Raw genomic sequence first — 20,723 nt, 5'->3', positions numbered from 1 at the left:
AGTGCAAAAAACGAACACAAAAGCTTTACAAGAAAGAAAGATAGCAAAAGCAACATCGAACATTGTACAGATATAGTTTTGAGTTATTCATATTTCATTACCCAACACCACAGATATTTTTACAGTGCAAAATGTAGTGCCATGGTGGCTGATACACGCAGCAGCAACAATTTGAAAGTGTTTACAGGACTATTCACGAATGAATATGCAATCCTATTTTTATGCTTTATATATGTAAACCTGGTGGAGATTCGCACTTGGGCTTTACATGCAGCAAAACCATTTTTTCTGCAGACAGAGGATTCAAGTAAGTTTTAGGAAGTTAACACCAGATAAAATCCAGATTCACAGTCATTTATAAATGAAAGCAATGAAGACAAAACTCAACCTCTGAACGCAAAATTTGAAACAAGAATTAAAAATCATTATTCTTTTCCTCTGTAACTGAGAAAATGAACTCAAGACTGAATTTTTTTTTTGATTTTTTTTTTCAGTTAACGATTGTAAACAAAATGAAATTACAAGTTGTTTTCATAGGAGAGGTTCAAAATTTTCTCCCTGAGGATGAGAAATTGTACCCTCACTCTGACTCTCTTTCTCTTGTTCATGTAATTAGATTTTTGAGTCCTCCCACACTATTTCATACACTCAAACAAGTCAATACTGAAGTAAAATATAGTAAAACTCACAACCTGAGTTCTTAAAGGTTCCACTCCATGCCGTGCATTTATATCCATCTTTGTAGGAGACTCCGGCTTCCCACCGGTCTTCTTCTCATTCCTGGCTTTGTTAAATATTACAGTAAAACCCTCCGCTGAAGCTGGGTCATTAACATCCCATTCACCAAACTTTGGCAAGGGTCGACCCGTTTCCTAAAAAGGGTAAACATAACAGTTGATAGAAATCAATTAGAGGATACATGAAAATACCAAAAGCCACAGAAGTTACCAACTATATTGACTTTTAAAGGTTCTAACTTGGAGAATCCAAACAGAATCAACTCACTGAAAACAGTTAATAAACATCATCAGCTTAGAATCAAGTTAAATTGGAGGCATACAAACACATAATCACTACCATAAATACTTTCAAAACTTTCCCATTGGACAACAGATAAGTTATTGTAGTTTATTCCCACGAATGGAGATTCTAGAAGCAAAATTTCAAATCAAGAAACTGAATTGTTGAATGGTATTTGTCCTGAAACAGGACTAGAATCTTAAAATTAGGAAAATTCAATCTTGACTGCATCGCAATCACACCGTATACTGATACCGCCATAATCAAATAAAAGCAGAAGTATTTAAATCTTCAATTCAAAATGAAATTAGCCACAACTAGAGAAATTTCAAAAGCGAAAAACACCAAAAAATTATTTCCTCCAATGAATTCTTTTTGTTCTTTTACATTTCTTCCAATAAATAGGCATAATTATCTATTTAATAATACTAATAGTTTCTTCAACGTCATGACCATGTTAAAGAGAAAGAGATTGATAAAACAGCATTTCCAATCACTCCAAAACACAGCATGTACCCAATAACCAAACACGGAACAGCTTTTCATAACAGGTCAAAATCAATATATCTTCAAAAAGCATAACCCCCAAAATCAGGGGATCGATCATGCCATCGAAACACGAAATTCGGCAAATATGAAAACGACGCGCGCATAAATAAAAAATCAAAATCACGTAAACCGATTCTCAAAATTGGAACTTGGAATCAAAGAATCAACAAAAGAACGAATACACACCGACATGAATCCTCAAGAAGCGATACTTTTTGAAAAAATGACCCGATCCGATCCGATCCGATCCGATCCGATACTGGAGAGACAGGAATGTATTCTTTACAGACCAAGGCTGCTCACGCAGACGTGTGTGTGTGTATATATAGAGATATCAGACGTAGGTATGCAGCGTGGAATACTTTTACGTAATTTATTGATTCATTTAGTTTATCAAATATTTAAGATTACTTTTGATGTGCTACACAATATGTAATAAAATAGCCTTCTAGTTCTGCACCATATAAAAACAAAAAGACAAAATTTTGTTTGAGAATATCTCATACGTTCATTCTATGATTCAAAATTTTAAATCGACTTGATTAATAAAAAAATATTACTTTCAATGTTATAAAAATTAATTTTCACTTTAAATATGAATCGAGTTGACTCATCTCACCGAATAGATCAATAAAACCGTTTCACAAGAGACATACTTTAAATAAAAAAAACAACTGTTGTAAATGATGCAATTATAAAATGTTAAAAGACATTTTTACAGTAATATTATATTAAAGTAAAATGTGCGTGACGATTAGTTAGTATATAAAGCTTGTTTGGTTGGTCAAATTATATTTAAGAGCATATATACATATACTATACACACACACACACACACACACACAGACATATTCATGTTGAAAGCTGTATTTTGATATTGACACGGCAACAATAAGCTTAAGTATAGAAGTTATAATCCGCCATCTATTTTTTTTAACCCGTCTCAGTACCTCTAAAATCGTCTTATTAATTTTTGTTCGTTCTGGTTCATTAAAATTATGAATGAATAACATGAATCCGGGTTGTGATAAAAAAAAATATATAATAAAAACAGTTGACTTCAATTCCATTTTATTTTTAAAATAAAAAAAATTTGTTGGTTTTCAATTGAGGTATGGACAGTAGATATGGGAAAAGTAGAAACACTGTTTTATACCATACGTACATACATACATACATACATACATACATATGATTCAAAACGAGGTAAAAAATTGATGGACTTGACAAAGCCAAATTGGAACCTAAAACTGCATATAAGCGAACTGGCAAAGCCTAAAGTACACATAATTATACAATACCAATAAATAATACACAAAGTCAAGTGTTGGGGTCCAGCATATTCATTTTGGCTGGCGCATTCGTCTGCTACGACACCACTTGTCAACTTGGTTTATACATATATCATCTTTTATATATAATATAAATTTTCAAAAATAATACACTGAAACTGTACATAATTCAGAGTTATATCTCTATAATTTTTTTTTTTAAAAAAAAAAACTGATAAAATGGACTTAATTTTGTGTAACACCGTAAGAGTACACGAGAAGGCCGAATTTGCGAGCGAATAATTTTTTACTTATACAGAGTGTTCATGTTAAACATCTATATATTCGATAAAAAAAAAATTTAAATTTAACAAATAAGTCGATAAATACAATTTAAATCCGATGTTTTAAAATATGAACAGCATTAAAACGTCCATTATTTTCCATACTAGAAGCCCGATTTTGTCAACACTAGAAACATCATGATTCAAATCGTCACACGTCTTTTCAAACTGAATAGTATTAGCTTAGATATTGACCATGAAATTAGCAACTCAAGAAATTTAAAATAATTCCGGATAACACGTATCACCTTGGAGGTTCCAGTTACAAACTGGAGCACTCTTGCCATGTCTTCCTCATTGAAACTCTGGACAACCTCCCAAAACCACTGAACGGCATCAAATGCTGTTGTATAGCCCGTGTACTCAGTGTTGGCTATCAGATCATCCACTACAAAGATAATCGAAGCACTAGGATATTTTCTGAGCAATAAAAGTTATCACATGAAATCGAGAATGGAGAGAAATGCATGGACTTACAATCAATTTCAGGAAGACCGCTAATCAATAATTCAAGCTCTTTATCATTACAAATAGACACAAGTTCTCGTGGTACTAATTCATCGAAACCTTCAAGAAAGGAATTGATTTGAGGCCGGATAGCATTAGTCAAAATGTGGTCAGCAACAAGGTCCACATATTCATGCTTTGTTTCTTCCGTTACTCTTATGTTTCTTTCTCCCGGCTTCAGCTCATAATCTGTAACCTTTTCATAATAGCATATATAAAAAAAATAAGAGAACTTTCCAGGAATCCTAAGACATTTAAGTTGAACTTAAAAAAACTAAATGGGAAAATTCCCAAAGAAGTAACTGATACACACATGATTACTATATTTGTACCTCTGTTTTCTCATAAGGGATGTGTTCTTCTACATCCCCATCTATGCTAAATGCTTGTTAGAGCAATATTCTAATATTATCCTTATGACACGAACATGTAGCACAGCTTCCTTTGGGAAACGTGGATTAGGTTCCAAAAAATTATCCTCGAGATGCAAATCCTTACTTGGCTTGATGCATTTCTCAAAATAGGTATCAAAATGATTAAACAAGTCAACCCAGTGATGAAAATCTCCGTGCAATTGCACGAATCATTATTTATCAAAGTAGGGGGAACAAATTCGAGAAGTGTGCAGGAGTTCATTGTGTACCTTGTCAAACACCCAGAAGAAACTTTCAGAGAATCTTCTATATTCTCTAGCGACATAGCAGTAACATTGTCGATAAAGGATTTAATTTTAGCAGGCTGCAGAAAAAAGTGACGGGAATATCGATTATCCCAAGTATGAAAATTACACATGGATAACACAACCCAAAACAAAAAAGTAACGAACACAACACAAAGCATAGATTAACCAACAAAAAAAACTATAAAAATCTCATATGGATCAGGGATGATTTTGGAATTCAAAGATAAGCAGCTAAAAAGAAACAGAAATATAGCTGCATTTGCTCTGATGAGGATTTTTTGGCTCTCTGCATAACTACTCAGAACAGATTAACCCTTGTTAGTAGCAATCCATTATAACAGTATCACATCAATCAAGTATGTTGATGTAACAAGAGGCAATTTTGATCGCACAAGATTTTAGAGTGACTGAAACCTTTCACCTTCTCCAATTATAGAAAACAATAAAACCGCGAGAATCTCTAATCAGTTCTGAGGTATAAACTATTAATATTGAAAAAACAGCGAGGCTCACTCAGTGAAACCTGCATGAATAAATTTAATCACCAAAGCAGGTAAAAAAAACTTATTTGTTTTGAATAAACTGCAATGTAATGCTCCATCAAGAAAATTGAACCTTTAGGAATTCAACCTTTGATAGGAGTTTAACATACGACATTCAAGCACTACAATTACCGAAATAAGATCACAGCAAGCAAAGTTAACCATTAAGAAAACACCGCTTCGTCTAAGTTCAATCATGATCACAAATCAGAAAGGGGCAAGAAAATAATTCCACTGACCACTTCAAGTGCCCTCCTTCGCTTCAACTTCATTTCTTGCTATCATAATCAATCAAAGGCCGCCACTTCCCGAATCAAGGTTTGATCGACCACAAACTAATGAATCAATTACCATCAATTCTAAGTTTTTTGGAACGAAAGGTTCTTGTTTGCAATTGTTATCGCACAGGATTTTAGAGAGAGCGAGATTTTTTGTCTATGTGGAGAACTGGAAAAATGGGAGGGGAGGTAGTCAGATAGAGGGTGGTGTTGGAAATTTCATTTCTCTGAAACTAAAATAAATATATTTGAAAAATAATTATGGAAAATACTGGATATTTATTATGGTTTAGGAAATATTTATTTTTAAAAAAACTAAAATAACAGCCTATTTTTTTATGAGACGATCTAATAAGATTTATTTCCGTGAGACAGATTAATATGATCTATATTTGAAATGAAAAATAATATTATATAAAATACAATACTTTTTTATGAATAAGACCAAGTTAAAAATTCGTCTCACAAAATTAATTCATAAAACGATTTTACAAAAAATTTTGTGCTAAAATAAATGTATTTAAAATCAATAATGGAAAACAAGGATTTTGTTATTGTTGTTGTTTGTGATTTTAACATGTCCGTGTTTAAAAAACGACAACATACTCAAATAGTTACCAGTAGATTTTTCAAACAAATACCAAATACATATATTGTTATGTGAAATAAAAATCAATTTTTAAATTAAAATTCATGTCTTAATTTCAAAAAAAATTCATTTATTTTAAGTATTGTTTAAAAAAATTTCAAAGTTAGGAACCTTAATTTGAGATCATAATTTTTTGTGCATTAATTTATTCATCATATCAGTGAAATTTTAACACAAACTTGACTTAGTTCATGATTGGATTAAAATATCCATGCAGAATTGTCATATTATATTTATTATTTCACAATATACATACATATATATACACATAAATTAACTAAGGGTGTTTACGTTTTAGTAAATTTTCTGCCCAAAGTTTTCCCCCAAAAATTTAATGTAATAACAATTTGAATTGACATATTTATTTTGGAAACATTCAGAAAATCAATATTTTGAACTTGAGATATATACATCAGATTTCAAGTACCAGACATGATTTGAACTTGAGATACATCATTTTTAAGGGGAAAATAGACATTCAAATTCAACAGTAAATCAATAAAATCCGACTACAAAACAATATAACATGCAGCATTAGAGAATTATCACCAGAAAATTTCAAAAAACAACAAACAAATCAAGAAAATAAACCTAAACAAAATGCCCCTCGATCGTACGTCCATGCATGCACGTCCTACATAAGTAAGTAAAGTAAACCACATAATCCAATCGTGTAGAAGGAAACAAAACCAAGTTTGATTCCAGAATTCACTCCAGCGGGAGGCCCCCAATCCGTATAATCCGAACCCCCTCCATCTGCACCATCGGTCGGGGCCGGTGCAGGGGATGGAGCTCCAATCTCGGAAGGATGCATCACTCGAATGATAAGCCTCTGGCCTGATTTACAGTGTCCCGTTTGCCCACTTATGAAATAGAAGAAACCCGATCGATCGAACTGGAAAACCGAGCTTCCGTCTTCGAATTTGGAGATGGGGTTTGCCGTGTTGCAGTTCAAGTAATCAGCAGAGCTCACCACCAGCACCGAGTCATTCTGGTACTTGAAATCTAATGGACAGATTAAAAACAGAAGCATTAGTTGGCTCTTAAAACACATAATCCACACGTTAATGTACCCATGATGCATGCATGTACTTACGAAGTGTATCACCAATCTGGAATCTGTTTTGGGCAGCCCAGTCATTATACGTCTCGGGCTCTTTTCCGGTCGGTATTTTCCACCCTCCCTCTTCTCCAACTTCGAACTTGAAACTCGAAACCAAATGCGAGACGGAGGCTGTCAAAAGGATGATGGAAAACATAAGAAAAGCTGATCTTGAAGCTGTAGAAGCCATTGGAGTAGATCGAGGTAAGAGTTTTTGATTAATCAAGTACTTGATCATGAAACAAATAAATTGGAAATTGCTATGCTAGCAGGAAGCATCAAACATCAATCGGGAAATGTTAATATATATAGAAATGAAAGAGTGAGTGGGAGAGTGAAGAGCGGGAAGTGGGATGTATCAGTTAAGCTCAACGTGCATGAGAATTGAGACACAGTCAAATCTTGGGTTGTCAGTATTTTGAACCTCTGCAATTTAGTTTTTACCCATTCAACGCACATGCAAATATAATTGCTCTTCAAATTAGTTTTTTTTTAAAAATATTGGTTCATTTAATCTTAATAAAAAAAATTATATAGTTTTTATTATATAGTATTTGTCACGAAAGGTAGTTTAAATAAAAAGTTATCGATATTATTTTATATATATCCATATAATTTCTTTTTATGCAGTGTATGGATGAGATTTATTTTATTTAGCCAACAACATAATTTATATGTTTGCATCAAAATAAAAAAAAAAGCAAATAAAGTGCAGATTTAAAGTTCATCATCAATTTTAATATAAAATTATCAGTGGCTTTAAGATAATCTCTTTTTCTCAAAGCTTTTCATGGCTATATAGCTAGCTCTGTTTTAACATTTATCTCTTCATTCTCGTTCTTATATAAACATATGAAATTTGAAATATTAATTCTGATTATTTTGAATGAAAAATATTGACATGTCCGAAGGAGAATTGAAACGATCGTGTCTAGATCACTAGTATATATAGCTATAAATCATTTGACACATGATCGAGATATTACTCTAAGAGTAACATATCTAGTTTTTAATACGTTAGAATATAATTCTTTAAATATTTTTATTGGCAAATATCCATTCAATTTATTACAAATTATCTTATAAAATATTAGAGATTCGAGATTTAGAATAAGCTTTCCTACTATACCAATACGTCCAAATTCTTTTCTTTTCTTTTCTCAGATTTCATTAATATCAAAAGAGGTCCAAAATATGTAGAATGACAACTCAGTTTCACAGGAAATAGAAACCGACAGAAAATGGTTAATTTCCTAAACAATCCAATTATTTCAAGAAGCAGCTTTCCATTCTTCCCCTTTGCATTGAACTCATTATTTCCATTTCTCCTTTTGTATCATAAAATTGATATCACTGTTTTATAATAAATACAGCTGATAGGGCAAGTATGACGACAAGTTCTTCTTCTTTAACTTTAAAACAAAAATATAAATATATATTTTTCCTTAAAATCATAAATTATATTAAATTAAAAATAGTAAAAAAAATTTCGAGTATGTCGTTACTGGATAGATTGTAAATTTAAATCAGTGAGCAACGACAGGTTCCCTGTGTATTTCCAGAAGAGGAAAACGTGCTCACATGCAAGAATGGTTGAGGCAAAACAAAGCACGATCGAGTCACTTGAAAATTTGATTTGGCATCAAGTCATTATCGAGCTAAATTTGTGTAAACACCACATTTATTGGTCACTATTGCCTTCATTATCATGACCCACACAGTCTTAGAAAAATTGGAGGTTATCAACAATAATATACATACATAGTTGCTAATGCTAACACCAACTAGCTAGTCATGCCAATTAATTCTTTGAACAAGAATTATATTGGATTTTGCCTTCATCTGGCAGTTTTATCTAAATCCCACGAAATTGTTAAATAGTTTTCTCAAATAACATTTCTTTTTAAATCTTCAATTATATCTTTATCAATATATTTAGATTCAATTCTATCTTTTATACATATATATATATATTTAAATTTTTAGATGATCACTGAAAAAATATGAAAAATCATTAATTTCAAATTAACAAAGATTGTCATGTTTAGATAATTATAACAACCGTATACACACGCAACGCGTACAGGGACAATAATATATATATGATCATCATGTATATAGTTTTTTTTATTAGGTCTCTTATGAGAGGGTTTCACGGATTTTTATCTGTGAGACGGGCTCGATCCATAATTATCATGAAAAAGAATACTTTTGAAACAAGAGTTTTTGTGGAGTATTGATAAACCTTCCATAAAATGTATATAATTTTGTATATGTAGGTGAAATATCTTATCGTCGGTTGATGAAATCTCGAAGTACATACGTTAATTTTGAATTTACTGATACAAACGTAGGTAAAGCTATTATAATCCACGTTAACAATGCTGAATCGATCGAAAATCAAAGTAAATTTATAACTCAACCTCCTGCTATAAATATGTGGCCTGGCTCTTTCTCTATTGCACTATTCCATTACAATCAACTTCAATATCTATCTTAGTCGTTAAAATTTATTTTCTTCATTTATTTCGCTACTCGTGCTCTGATATATATGGAGTTAACAGCAATATTTCATGCCTGAGATTTCAAAAGGGCTTGTTTAAAGGCAAGTAATTTTGTCCATATAATATTTTCTTGAAAATTGAGTGATGATGGTGAAGAAAATGCGTTGACAGAAGAGAGAGAGCACAGTCCCCCATCGGCAAATTGAAGGGCTTTTGCTGTTTTGAGGGAATGTGCTCTTTCTTCTTCTGTCAATGATGCGGGCTTTTCCACCACCATCAAACTAATATTATATATATATATTCATATGAATTGATTATATATCTGCAGATTGATATTCTATAAGTACGAAAGATTATATAAAATGATTGTATGTCTATATATGCAAGGAGTACGAAGAGGGTTTACACATTAAGAATTTGCATGCGGTTGAAATTATCTCATTTTAGCAGTAAATGAAACAGCTAATAAACATTATAAGTTATTATATTTGTTCGAAAATATAAGAATCAATTTTTTTTAGTGTTGTAAACACTCCCTAAAAATTTTTATTCGCCAATGTTCAACACAAAATTTTCATTTTATCGATGGATTATAAGTTTGATGCTCAATGCCATGCATACACACATAAGAATTTCCATTGGATTCAAGCCTTTCAAAGGCAATATATTTTTGATCGGATATTATAAGCCGAAAAATCTAGTGATGGACCCTTTCGTTTGATCATCGTGTTCGGGAGAGAATTCCAAGTGAGTCGTTAGGACAAACCTTGCTCAACAGGTACTATCTGAATCCAAAGGCAAGGTAAGTAAATATCCTATTCAAGGTTTCTAAAAAAATTAAAATGGTGAATTTTGCGAAATTTTTAGATACATTGTCAATAATTTTAAGTCAATGCATTGATTTGATTGAGAATTCATTTTCTAGTTCCTCTTTATTTTCTATTTTGTGAATCCAACGGCCAATTTCTACTTCAGATCGATCTACTTCGTATTATGTACATGCATATGAGTGTACCTAGGTGCTAAAAGAGTACAAAAACATTATTTTTAAGAGAATAATAAAAAATTCAGTTTTTTTAAAATTTTTTTATGGTTGAAAGTTTCCCCACTCGAACCACCTAATATTGGATTCTACCCCATGTGTGTCAGCATTTCAAAAATAAATTTAAAGTAATCTTTTCTATGTGTATCACCTAATATATCCGAAATGCAAAGTGAAGTACTATTTCCAAAACAGTAAATAGGCACGTGCACACAGGAAATGAAGAAATGAAGCCTCAACTTCAGTGCGTTTGGCGAGCAGAAAGTCTCCAGCCATGTGTATGTGTATAGTTTTCGTATCGTTTATGTTTTTGGACCCTATCCATGGTTTGCTTCAGTTTTCAAAGACACTGAGTCTCAAATATTGCAGTTGCTTGCAATTACTCACAATAATAATTTGGATTCAACGACACATTTCTATCAAGTACAGCATTCAACAAGCTATTATTATCATCTTTATATGGACAGATGGTGATTGTAGAATCGAGCATAAAAAATTTGTTACCAAAAAAGTAACATTCTTTCGACCCAAACGAAGTATATATATACATGCCTTTGCACTCTAAATATCAGTCAAGTGGAATTAACCCCTTTAGCCAGAAATTTCTATCCAAACCAAACAAAAAAGTACCTGCAATTCATTTGATGGACAGATCAAGGGCAATAACAAAAGCAAGATTTGTAACCTTCAAGGAAGAAATTCACCAATAACATGAAAATATATTTGCTATTATGATATGGATGGTTCAATACATTCAACGTGCACATATATGATATATGTATAGAGATGTAAAGGAGGTCGGGAGAAAGAGGTAATGTTGATACCACTAAGTATTCCATTGCAAATCTTAGAAGAAGTATGACATTTAAAGTTTAAACTAGTTGTTCGAAACTTTCTGAAGGCAGATTATTTGTTCGGTGGTAGTTTGAGAGCAGGAACACAGCAAAAATATAACGAATTTTGTGGAAATATAACAGTTTAATGACTTGACCTAATGTATTTTCCAAATTGATGCAGCTTAAGTTATCATAATAATTCTTTAGTCATCATTTATCCTTCCATTGAACAGTTTCATAAAAACAAAACCAAATAAGGGTAATGTAAAAGAAAGTTAAGTAATACCTGTTGTGAGAGATGGCTTGAAAAAGAATATCATTGGACGTCCATGAAGTTTAGATCGTAACAGCCAGGAAAATTTGATTCATGCATCCATCTGTCTCTGCTGTAGCTTGCGAGGAAGGAGAACTAAACAATGACATTCACAACCTTTAATAACAAACTTGTTCGCCAAAATAACCTAATTAGGATTGACATTTACCTTCATCCATGCGGCAAAAACTTTCAGGATGAAATATCAAATCAGGTTCCATTTTTCGCTGCAAGGGTAAAAGCAGACCCATAGAGCTTTTACTGTGGAAAGACCAAAAAACCTCAGATGCCTCAATCTTAGAATAAAAGCGGTGGCCGTGTAAAACTTGAAGGTTTTTGCAGTCTTCACCAATAAACGCTTCAAACAAAATGCAATACATTGAACACTTGACATAAATAGGTCATATGATGAGCCACTCTTTGTGTCGAAAAGACATTGGACTAGGCACAAAAGCTAAGCAAGCGAAACTTTTTACATCTATATTATGAAGTTATCCTATAGAGGAAATTACTGGTCATGGAATTTTAAAGTAATGAACTTTCTTAAGCATTAACTTGATGAAGAGCATAATGAAAATGAAATATGCTGAGAGTTCTGAATATTAGGTAAACAATTGTATAGGGACAAATAAAAATAGCAAATCTAGAAGAATCACACACAGATGGTGTCCACTACACTCTGTTGGGATTAGGGATTTTACAGAAGTAAGAGGGAAAAGCAAAGACCTTAAAGCCAGAAGTTTTCATTGTTCATTGGACAACCAAAATCAATCTTCAAAACATTTAGAATCGGATTGAGTGTTCAGAGAAAATATCAAACAAAAGTATTTATTCATAACTGCCACCTTTATTAAATGCACGCCAGAATTTGTTTCTTATTTATTCTTTAACCCAAAGAAGGAAAGAAAACATGTTTAGCATATGTATAATCCAAATCCCACACAAAAAAGGGGTTATCAAGCTACTAAAACATTAACATTTTCAAGTTGGGGCTACTAATAGAAATCTGTTACTATTTTCTTTTTCCTCTCCATGCCCTTACCAAAAAAATAATCTTTAATACTCCTAATTAATTTCCCTCCAAAGCCAACAGACTATAGTGTTTTATGTTCTGTCCAAATACTACCCAAGTTTTAGAAACAGCTGAGTCAATCACCTGGCCCATGATGGAATGTACTTTTTGGTGGGTAACTCTTCATCTTCTTCATCTTCGTCTTCTGAACATTGATATGGAGAGATCTCATATGATTTTTCTTGCCTTTTCTGAACTATCAAGTCCTCGTTTTTGGCTGATCTATCGACTGTGGGCAGTGCCTGGAAAATTAGCATGTAAAATAACTCCCTATCTGTGGGCAGTGCCTGGAAAATTAGCATGTAAATAACTCCCTAAGTGTCTCATTGATTAATACAATCCTTTCAGAAAGATCATTTCAGATTTCAAAATCCAATATTTTGACAATTAGATGTGAGGGACCGAATGGCAAGGATCTTTAACATATAGGCTGTGATAGTTTCGTATATGTAAGAATATGCAACAGCATAGAAAACATTTAGCTTCTAAACATATCCATTATCTCGTTGTGAAAATATCCTACCTTTCCAGCTTCAAAAGAATCACCAGAAACACCACATTCTTCAATGACTGTTTTTTTTGAAGCAATGTCGTCTCCTCTCACGACTCCACGGTTTTGCTCCTTCTTAAACTCATTGTAAGACTTCTTGCTGTTGAGTTGCTCATCCTAGATTATCAATAAATATGCGAGGCTGAAGTAGAAGAAAGTAAAACAAAACAGAACACCAAAAAGTTACTCAGAAGAATCACAACTTTGGTCTGCCGTTTTTCTTTTCCAGCTTTCTCAGCATGTCCTCTTTCTTCTTCTTCCCTCAGACGTAGCCTTGCTTCTAACCGCGTTCTTTTCGTCTCCTTTTCCCTTCTTTCTTCTTCCTCTCTCAACCTTTTCTTTGCAATCGCATCAGCATCTTTTTTCTTGCGTTCCAATTCTTTCCTTTTCTTCTCAAGTTCCATTTTTATCAAATTTTCTGCCTCCAATTTTGCACGTTCAAGCTTCAAAGCTTCCTTCCTATTCTTTCGTTCATTCATTCTTTTTTCTTCTAGACGTTTTGCAGCCTCAGCAGCCTCCAGGGCTTTCACCTTGATATCTCTTTTTCCTAAAAGTTATAAATTGTTCATAAAAAAATAAAACGGAATTTTTCTTTTTTGAAAAAGTAAAGAAATGCACCTCAGTCCCATCCTCAAACACTGAAGCAAGCTGTCCATAGTTCTAAAGTAGGTACAGCTAATAATTTCAGCCACCAACACTTAAAATCAAAAATATTTCAGAAAAAGTCTTTATTTTCAAATAGTTCCTAAATCTTTGAATATCAATTTTCTGCACTAAAATTTTTCCAATGCCAAAAACACAAAAAATATAAAACAAAATCCATCTGAATCCTAGCAATCTTAAAAGTTCAAAGCTTATTCAAGCTAACTATGAAGAGATAATTAAAACCATGTCAATCAGCAAAGAAAAATGTAATCAAAGAATAAGGGTCATAAGACCAAATGCACTTGCTGGAAAATCAAACTCTTGGTAAACTTTGGCAAGAAAAGCATATTAGATGAACAAGAACATTTTGTCAAACAGAACTAAAATTAAGCCCATGACTTATAATTCCTCAATAACTAAAAAATGAACCAGAATAATTCTTATCAAACTGAGGGGTGGGGTTAGTGTGGGGTCAGAAATATCAAGCAACAAAAGGAATAAAAAATAACTACCTGCACATACAGCAGCAGCAGCTTGTGTCTGTTGTACCAGTGGTATAAATGAACAAATATTTGAAACAATGTTATTCCTCTTAGAATCCTTCAATGAAATATTTTGCTCGTGTTTCTTCAAATTGGTTTTACTTGATAAAGTTGGTGTGCTGACACTTTCATCAATTGATACTTTGGCCTTTTTGGTTCCGTCATAATCAATTGGTGAAGTCTGGTAGCTCTTTCTCTTGGCATTGCCCAAAAAGGATCCTTGATTTTCCCTCATCTCAATGTCATACCGAGACTTATTTTTCAGACTCCATTGTACATCATCTTGAGTCCCGCCAACAACATCCACAGTATCTGCCCTCAAGATGTTCCGTTTTGCAAAAGTTGATACAGATGAATTTAAACCCATGTTTGTCAAATCCTCAAGTGGATGCCGCACATTACAATCACACGCCAATAATGAATCAGTTTCTTCTTCGACATCATCTACAATATCATCTACCCTTTTATTGTCTTCACTGATACAAGGGTCTTCCTCAATTGGGAAACATGTGAGTTCTGGATTTGAAATCGAACACTTCTCTGAACTTCCAGTGTGTGATGAGAGCCTTTCCCACAAACTCCCAACAGGAGATGCATGTTGAATTCTTGAATTCCAACCATATCTTGATCGAGAATAAGGTAGACTAACAGAATATGGCACCCTTTCAATCCTTTCGAGAGTACTTCCCGTATCATTCACAAGACTCTTACCAGAATCTAGTTGTTTGTTGACATTAACATTTAAAGGCAAATAAGTCTTCAGGTTCATGTGCTCAAGGAGACCATTTGGTAAAGATTGAAATGGGTTTAAGGTTCCTTGAAAATTTAAAGCAGATGATAAATAAGACATGGGTGTATCCAGCCTAGCCGATCTGCACATTTCTTCTATTATGCTAGCACGTTCTATTGCAATCCTGGAAAGCCTTAATCCGGCCAAATCAACACCATCCGCAGCAAAATGCAGGTCACCATTATCTGCTAGCATCTCTACATTGGACTCAAACACAGGCATCGATTCAGCAACAAAGTTCAGGTCTTTATGTTTTGGAGAAAGAACCAAACATTTTGACTGCTCTCCATCCACGGACGGAGGAGATTTGTTTGCTCGAAGCATTCTCATCGTGTGAGTTAAATTTTCCGTATTTATACAATCTGTATCCATATCCTGGTCCATTTCTATATCGATACTCATCTTCCTATCTAATAAATCTTTCAAATCAGTGTTTACATCCATTTCTATGTTCCTTAAATATCTATTTGGAGAATCTCGTTGAGTGGTGCCAACATGTTTCACCGAGCTTGGATAAGATGTCAGTCTATTCACTTGTAGCTCTTTGATCTTTCTCCTCTTCAGCTGTGGCCATGATCCGATGCTGACTATTTCAAATCTGCCCCCGAGTAATAAGTCCTCACCTTGTTTAGTGCTTTCATAATTAGTTACTAACCTATTATCTTCAACACCAGTAAGGCGTGATAAAATTTGAGAAACCTGTGCGGGAAACTGCTCTATTTTGTCAGGATCAACACACATTGGATTTGCCATTTCTGATTGTCCACTTGAGAAACCATGGGACTCTTCACCTGGGTTATTGGCTAGTTTGGGGAAACAAGATTGTCCAACGTCTTTGCTTCCAGTAGCATGTGAAACTTCTGAGCTCTTAAGGCTGCCTTCACCAATCCAATAACCCTATCAAATGAAGCAGCATATGAAACACAAAAGAATAAGTCCATAGCATGGGAAAATTAGCTGAAATCTAAGAAAATATACAAACAGGTATCAATAATTTTATGCACCTGTCGAAAAAGAGGCTAGGGGTACAGTATTATATAATAATTTGTAGAAATAAATATTTATTAAAATGGAATAGTTTTTGTTTAATATAAAATTCCATCAATTGGTAAATTTAGCTGAAATATATGACTTCTGGTAATCAAAGGTAACTTTCTTTGGGATGGAGCTCAAATTTATTTGATAAAGAATATGTAAGCCGCTTACTAAAATCATACCCAGAAATTCAGAAGACACCAGCTAGAGAACTATAATCAACAAAAATATATGATAAAAAGAGGGGAAACTGTCAATGAGTTATGAGTTAACTACAAAGACATCAGCCAAGTAATCTTCCACTTGTCATAGGATTGTGACCCACTCAGTCTGAATACATAGGCCACATGCATTACAATTTTATAGGTAGAAAGGTTGATTATACTGGACAAAGAGCTCACATGAATTTCATACCTCTTCAATGACCTGTTCTGCCGAGGTTTCATACCCCTGTTCCCAACATTGTTCCATTGGATGAAACTGTAAAGTAGGAGTCTCCACCATTTTTGACATCATAATATCTGCCTCGTCTTCAACTTCAGGGTATTTGCGATGCCCACCCTCTATATTATCTCCAGGCCTCTTTGGTGTGGTATTTTGACTTATAAGAGAAACATATTTTTCAGTGCAGGTGTCAACATGCTTCTGAATATCACATTCGGAAGAGTTTGTATGAACTTTTGCTACATCTTTCCGGACGTCTGAATCCTCCGGTGATTGCCCACCCAAAGAAGGGTTATAACCGCAGTTAGAAATTTCCTTGGTAAGCAATAAATCACGATCCGACACGTTTTTTGGGGACTTATCGGGCCCTTTCTTTCCTAAACTAGAAGAGAAGGTTTTCAAGTTTTGCTCTTCAATTACACTAAAATCTAATTGTTGTATCTTCTCAGACATAAAACAATTTTTGGAGTCCTTTGCCACTAAAGATTCCAACTGCCTTCTTTGTTTAGCACCATTTGAACTTAAACTAACGCTTATCTGTTCATCACCAGTCGCTGAACTAAGAGAGTGATTAATAAGATTGTCCGCAACAAGCTCGTTGTTCATCATAAAATCAACATTTCTTACATCATCAAGCATGTCTTTGGTTTCACACCAAGGTGGTCTAGTTTGACAACCTGAAAAATTCTGAACTTTATCATTTATGGCAGAATTCTTTCTAGGAGAGGATATTGACAGCGTGCCACCCCCACAAGAAGAAATTTTCGAGCAATGTACAGGCTCAGATATATTGCTACTCTCTTTGCAACTCTCGCCATCTTCTAAAATTGATCCTCGGCCGTCCTTATCTACACGGCCAACATAAAATATATTCTTCTTAACCGGGGATCCATCGACATGGTTTTTACGTAAATCATCCCCAAAATCCACTATGGTACCAACCATTCTCTGAGCATCATTTGAAAAACTATCTGCTTTCCAAGAACCACTAGCACAACTTTGAGGCCTATGAGAGCTTTGAAATGAAGAAATTTGGCCAGAATAAACCTCTCCCTTTTCCTTGCTCAGAGAACCTGCTCTAAATCTGATGTCCTCGTCATTTTGACCAAAAGCACCCGAAGATCGAGGTGACTGCAGCAGCCTATTACGATAATCAGCCACCACTTTACTGGAAGTACACAAAGAGCTCCTTTTACTCGTGTTAGCACAATGAAATGACACATCTTTTCTATCATTTTGAGAGCGGCCTAATTCTAATGAAGTTCGGCCAGAACCTAGAATTTCGACATGACTTCTAGACCTCGTAATTCTGCCAGAGTACAAATCCATGCCATTGTCTTTGTTTCGGCAAGCTGCTTCGTCCAAATCCAAGTCTTCATAACATGAACTGCCGAATGCACAGGGTTCTACCAATTCTGGAAGTTCATTTTCATTACCTGTTTGCTTGGAAGAAGAAATAGACAATCTAATCCCGCTTGAAAGAATACCACTGATGCTTTCATGATCTAATGCACTCTCTGCTACTGCATTTGCACTGTTACGAAGCACCAGAGCCTTTTGCCTAGACTTAGATCTCTGAATTCTAGCCACAGACTGATCTGGTGCATTAGAAATATTCAAGAACCCTCCAGTTGTCTGATCCTTAGGTGATGTATTATTAAAGTCTAGCTCAGGAGCCTTTAGTCCAGACTTAGATCTCTGAATTCTAGCAACAGACTGATCCGGTGCATTAGAAATATTCAAGAACACTCCAATTGTCTGATCCTTAGGTGATGTAATACTAAAGTCTAGCTCAGGAGCCTTTTGTCTAGACTTAGATCTCTGGATTCTAGCCACAGACTGATCTGGTGCATTAGCAATATTCATGAACCCTCCAGTTGTCTGATCCTTAGGTGATGTAATACTAAAGTCTAGCTCAGGAGCACAATTTTGGGAACAACCAGCATCTGTGTCGCCTCTGGTTACTGATCTACGTTGTCCATTAGGACAATTATCAAGAGTATCCTTGAGAAATCCATCAGAAAATTCTCGCTTAGCTCCTGAGATGAATGGCTTATCGTACAAAGGGTACTGTTCAGTGGAGCAACGGATTGAGTCTAGTGTATATTGGCCAAGAAGTTTAGAGATCAGGTCTTCCTTGTTCAGTTCTGCAAGGAAGCAATAATCATATACAATGACATGCCGTTAACAGGTCAATTAACTCAAAATTCGTGTATGTTTTCCACGTTAAGAAGTCAGCAAATTTCATAATTAGTAACCATTTGACTAGCGATGTATTCCTTATCAAATTCCAAGTTTAAGTTGACTTATGGAAAAGGAAAAATCTGCAAAGGTAAGGTAGAACAAGTTGAAATTGGAGTAAACAATTGCAAACTGAAAGAGTTCTGTTGTCATCAGATTTATTCAAGCAACAACGTTTATGAAAAGAATATAACGAGAAGCACAATCACCCAAATAATATGTACGACACAGTGTATGCTACATTTTGCTCTGAAGTTACTATAACTACTCTCCTTTCGCAATGTCATTACTGAAGAGGGAAAAAACCATCGACATCAGATGTATTTGTCTTGTGAAAATTTTATTCTCCTATTTTACGTTGAACGATTAAAGTAATCAAATAAGTTGAAGAATAAAATTTTGGAAAAGGGAACCGACCAGCCATATTATGAACCAAATTCACAGCCCCAAATCGATCGAAACCCTATAATCGATCTTTCGGGAATACCTTTAGAGTCGGAAGAGCCGGTAGGGCTCCAAAGCCAAGACGGAGGAGTGATTCCTTCAATCAGGAGTTTAGAGGCCAGTTTCTGGTTATACAACTCCGTCTGTTGCTTCACTTGTTCTATTATTCGGTTCTTCCGCTCGAATATCTGCACGAACAGCTTCTCCATTGTCACACCTTCCACGGCACGCCGAACGATTACAGAAAATCTTTTCACCGACCAGACAGATCTAGTTAAAGCAATTATTACTCCAAATTGTTTCGGAGAAGATCGTGAAAGTGTGGGTGTGTGTGTGCACTGTGTGCGACCGTTGAGTGAACGTTGGATATCACATATCCTCGAGCGCCGATGGGAATTTCAAATTGGATTTTAAATGCTCCGAGGAAATGGACAAAACCCGACTTGACTGGCAACGTACGGAAACACGGTAAAATCAATAAACCGGGTTAGCGGGGGGATTGATCCGGCCCATACAATATAGCATATTATGGGTCCATGTTTGAGGTGGCTTTATCACGGGCCTTATGGGCTTTGTCCAAGTACCTCTTTAATATCCTCAGTGTGCCTCCTCCATTTATTTATTTTACCATAAATATGTCACCACTTGGTTTATTTCCAACAATTTTACGAAAACATTTTTAAAAATATATTATTTTGAGGACTGAATATAAACATATTGTGTATATTTTGTATTATTTTCAATTAAAAAATCAATAAATAGTTAGTTTTTTTTATAACAGATAATGTTCAAATCGCTTTTGAAATCATCTGTCACATGAAAAGAAAATCTCGAAGGAAAACAGGAGATGCGGCTATCAAGATTGACATCTCAAAAGCATATGACCGTATCGACTGGGCCTACCTCCTTTGGATCATGGAAAAACTTGGTTTTGCACCGAAATGGATCCAATATATGAAATTATGTGTTACTACTGTCAAATACTCTTTTATTGTTAATGGGCAGGCTATGGAACTTATGACACCACACCGCGGGCTTCGTCAAGGGGACCCTCTATCACCATATCTCTTTATTATATGCACTGAAGGACTATCGGCGCTCATCCGGAATGCTGAAAGACTAGGACACATTCATGGGATTAAAGTTTGTCGAGGAGCTCCATCAATAAGTCACCTCTTTTTCGCCGATGACAGTATGCTTTTCTTCCAAGCCAATGCTACTGAGGGGAAGTATGTGAAGAACATCATTGAAAGATATGAGAAAGCTTCGGGCCAGGCAATAAATCTCTCAAAATCTGGCATCATGTACAGTGGTAATGTCC

At 34.5% G+C, this 20,723-nt stretch overlaps 2 protein-coding genes across 7 annotated transcripts; both read right to left on the bottom strand.

The window, feature by feature from the left end:
• Window positions 1-24: 24 nt before the first annotated feature.
• On the bottom strand, window positions 25-4,052 carry LOC140987552 (E3 ubiquitin-protein ligase UPL1-like). 2 transcript variants are annotated; one of them, XM_073456104.1, is made up of 5 exons: window positions 4,005-4,052; window positions 3,662-3,887; window positions 3,433-3,572; window positions 690-872; window positions 25-288 (listed from the first exon to the last, which is right to left on the bottom strand). In XM_073456104.1, the coding sequence occupies exons 1-5, from the start codon at window positions 4,035-4,037 to the stop codon at window positions 265-267; spliced, it is 606 nt and encodes a 201-aa protein (XP_073312205.1). In that variant the 5' UTR covers window positions 4,038-4,052; the 3' UTR covers window positions 25-264. The 2 variants fall into 2 exon arrangements, with proteins under 2 accessions (XP_073312205.1, XP_073312206.1); XM_073456105.1 differs by having other exon boundaries at window positions 693-872.
• Window positions 4,053-10,319: 6,267 nt separating this feature from the next.
• On the bottom strand, window positions 10,320-19,852 carry LOC140987546 (uncharacterized). 5 transcript variants are annotated; one of them, XM_073456088.1, is made up of 9 exons: window positions 19,446-19,852; window positions 16,688-18,864; window positions 14,419-16,135; window positions 13,462-13,808; window positions 13,235-13,378; window positions 12,796-12,998; window positions 11,809-11,900; window positions 11,613-11,712; window positions 10,320-11,120 (listed from the first exon to the last, which is right to left on the bottom strand). In XM_073456088.1, exons 1-8 carry the CDS (start codon window positions 19,609-19,611, stop codon window positions 11,663-11,665), a joined length of 4,896 nt encoding a protein of 1,631 aa, XP_073312189.1. In that variant the 5' UTR covers window positions 19,612-19,852; the 3' UTR covers window positions 10,320-11,120; window positions 11,613-11,662. The 5 variants fall into 5 exon arrangements, with proteins under 5 accessions (XP_073312189.1, XP_073312191.1, XP_073312190.1 ...); XM_073456090.1 differs by having other exon boundaries at window positions 10,321-11,120; window positions 11,613-11,735; XM_073456089.1 differs by having other exon boundaries at window positions 10,321-11,120; window positions 13,465-13,808; window positions 19,446-19,851.
• Between the last annotated feature and the right edge of the window lie 871 nt (window positions 19,853-20,723).

This window comes from Primulina huaijiensis, chromosome 11 (assembly GCF_012295235.1).
Source record: "Primulina huaijiensis isolate GDHJ02 chromosome 11, ASM1229523v2, whole genome shotgun sequence".
In the NCBI taxonomy this organism is placed as follows: Eukaryota; Viridiplantae; Streptophyta; class Magnoliopsida; order Lamiales; family Gesneriaceae; genus Primulina; species Primulina huaijiensis.
Note: the sequence above shows the minus strand (reverse complement) of the source record. Positions and strands in the feature narration are given on the sequence as shown.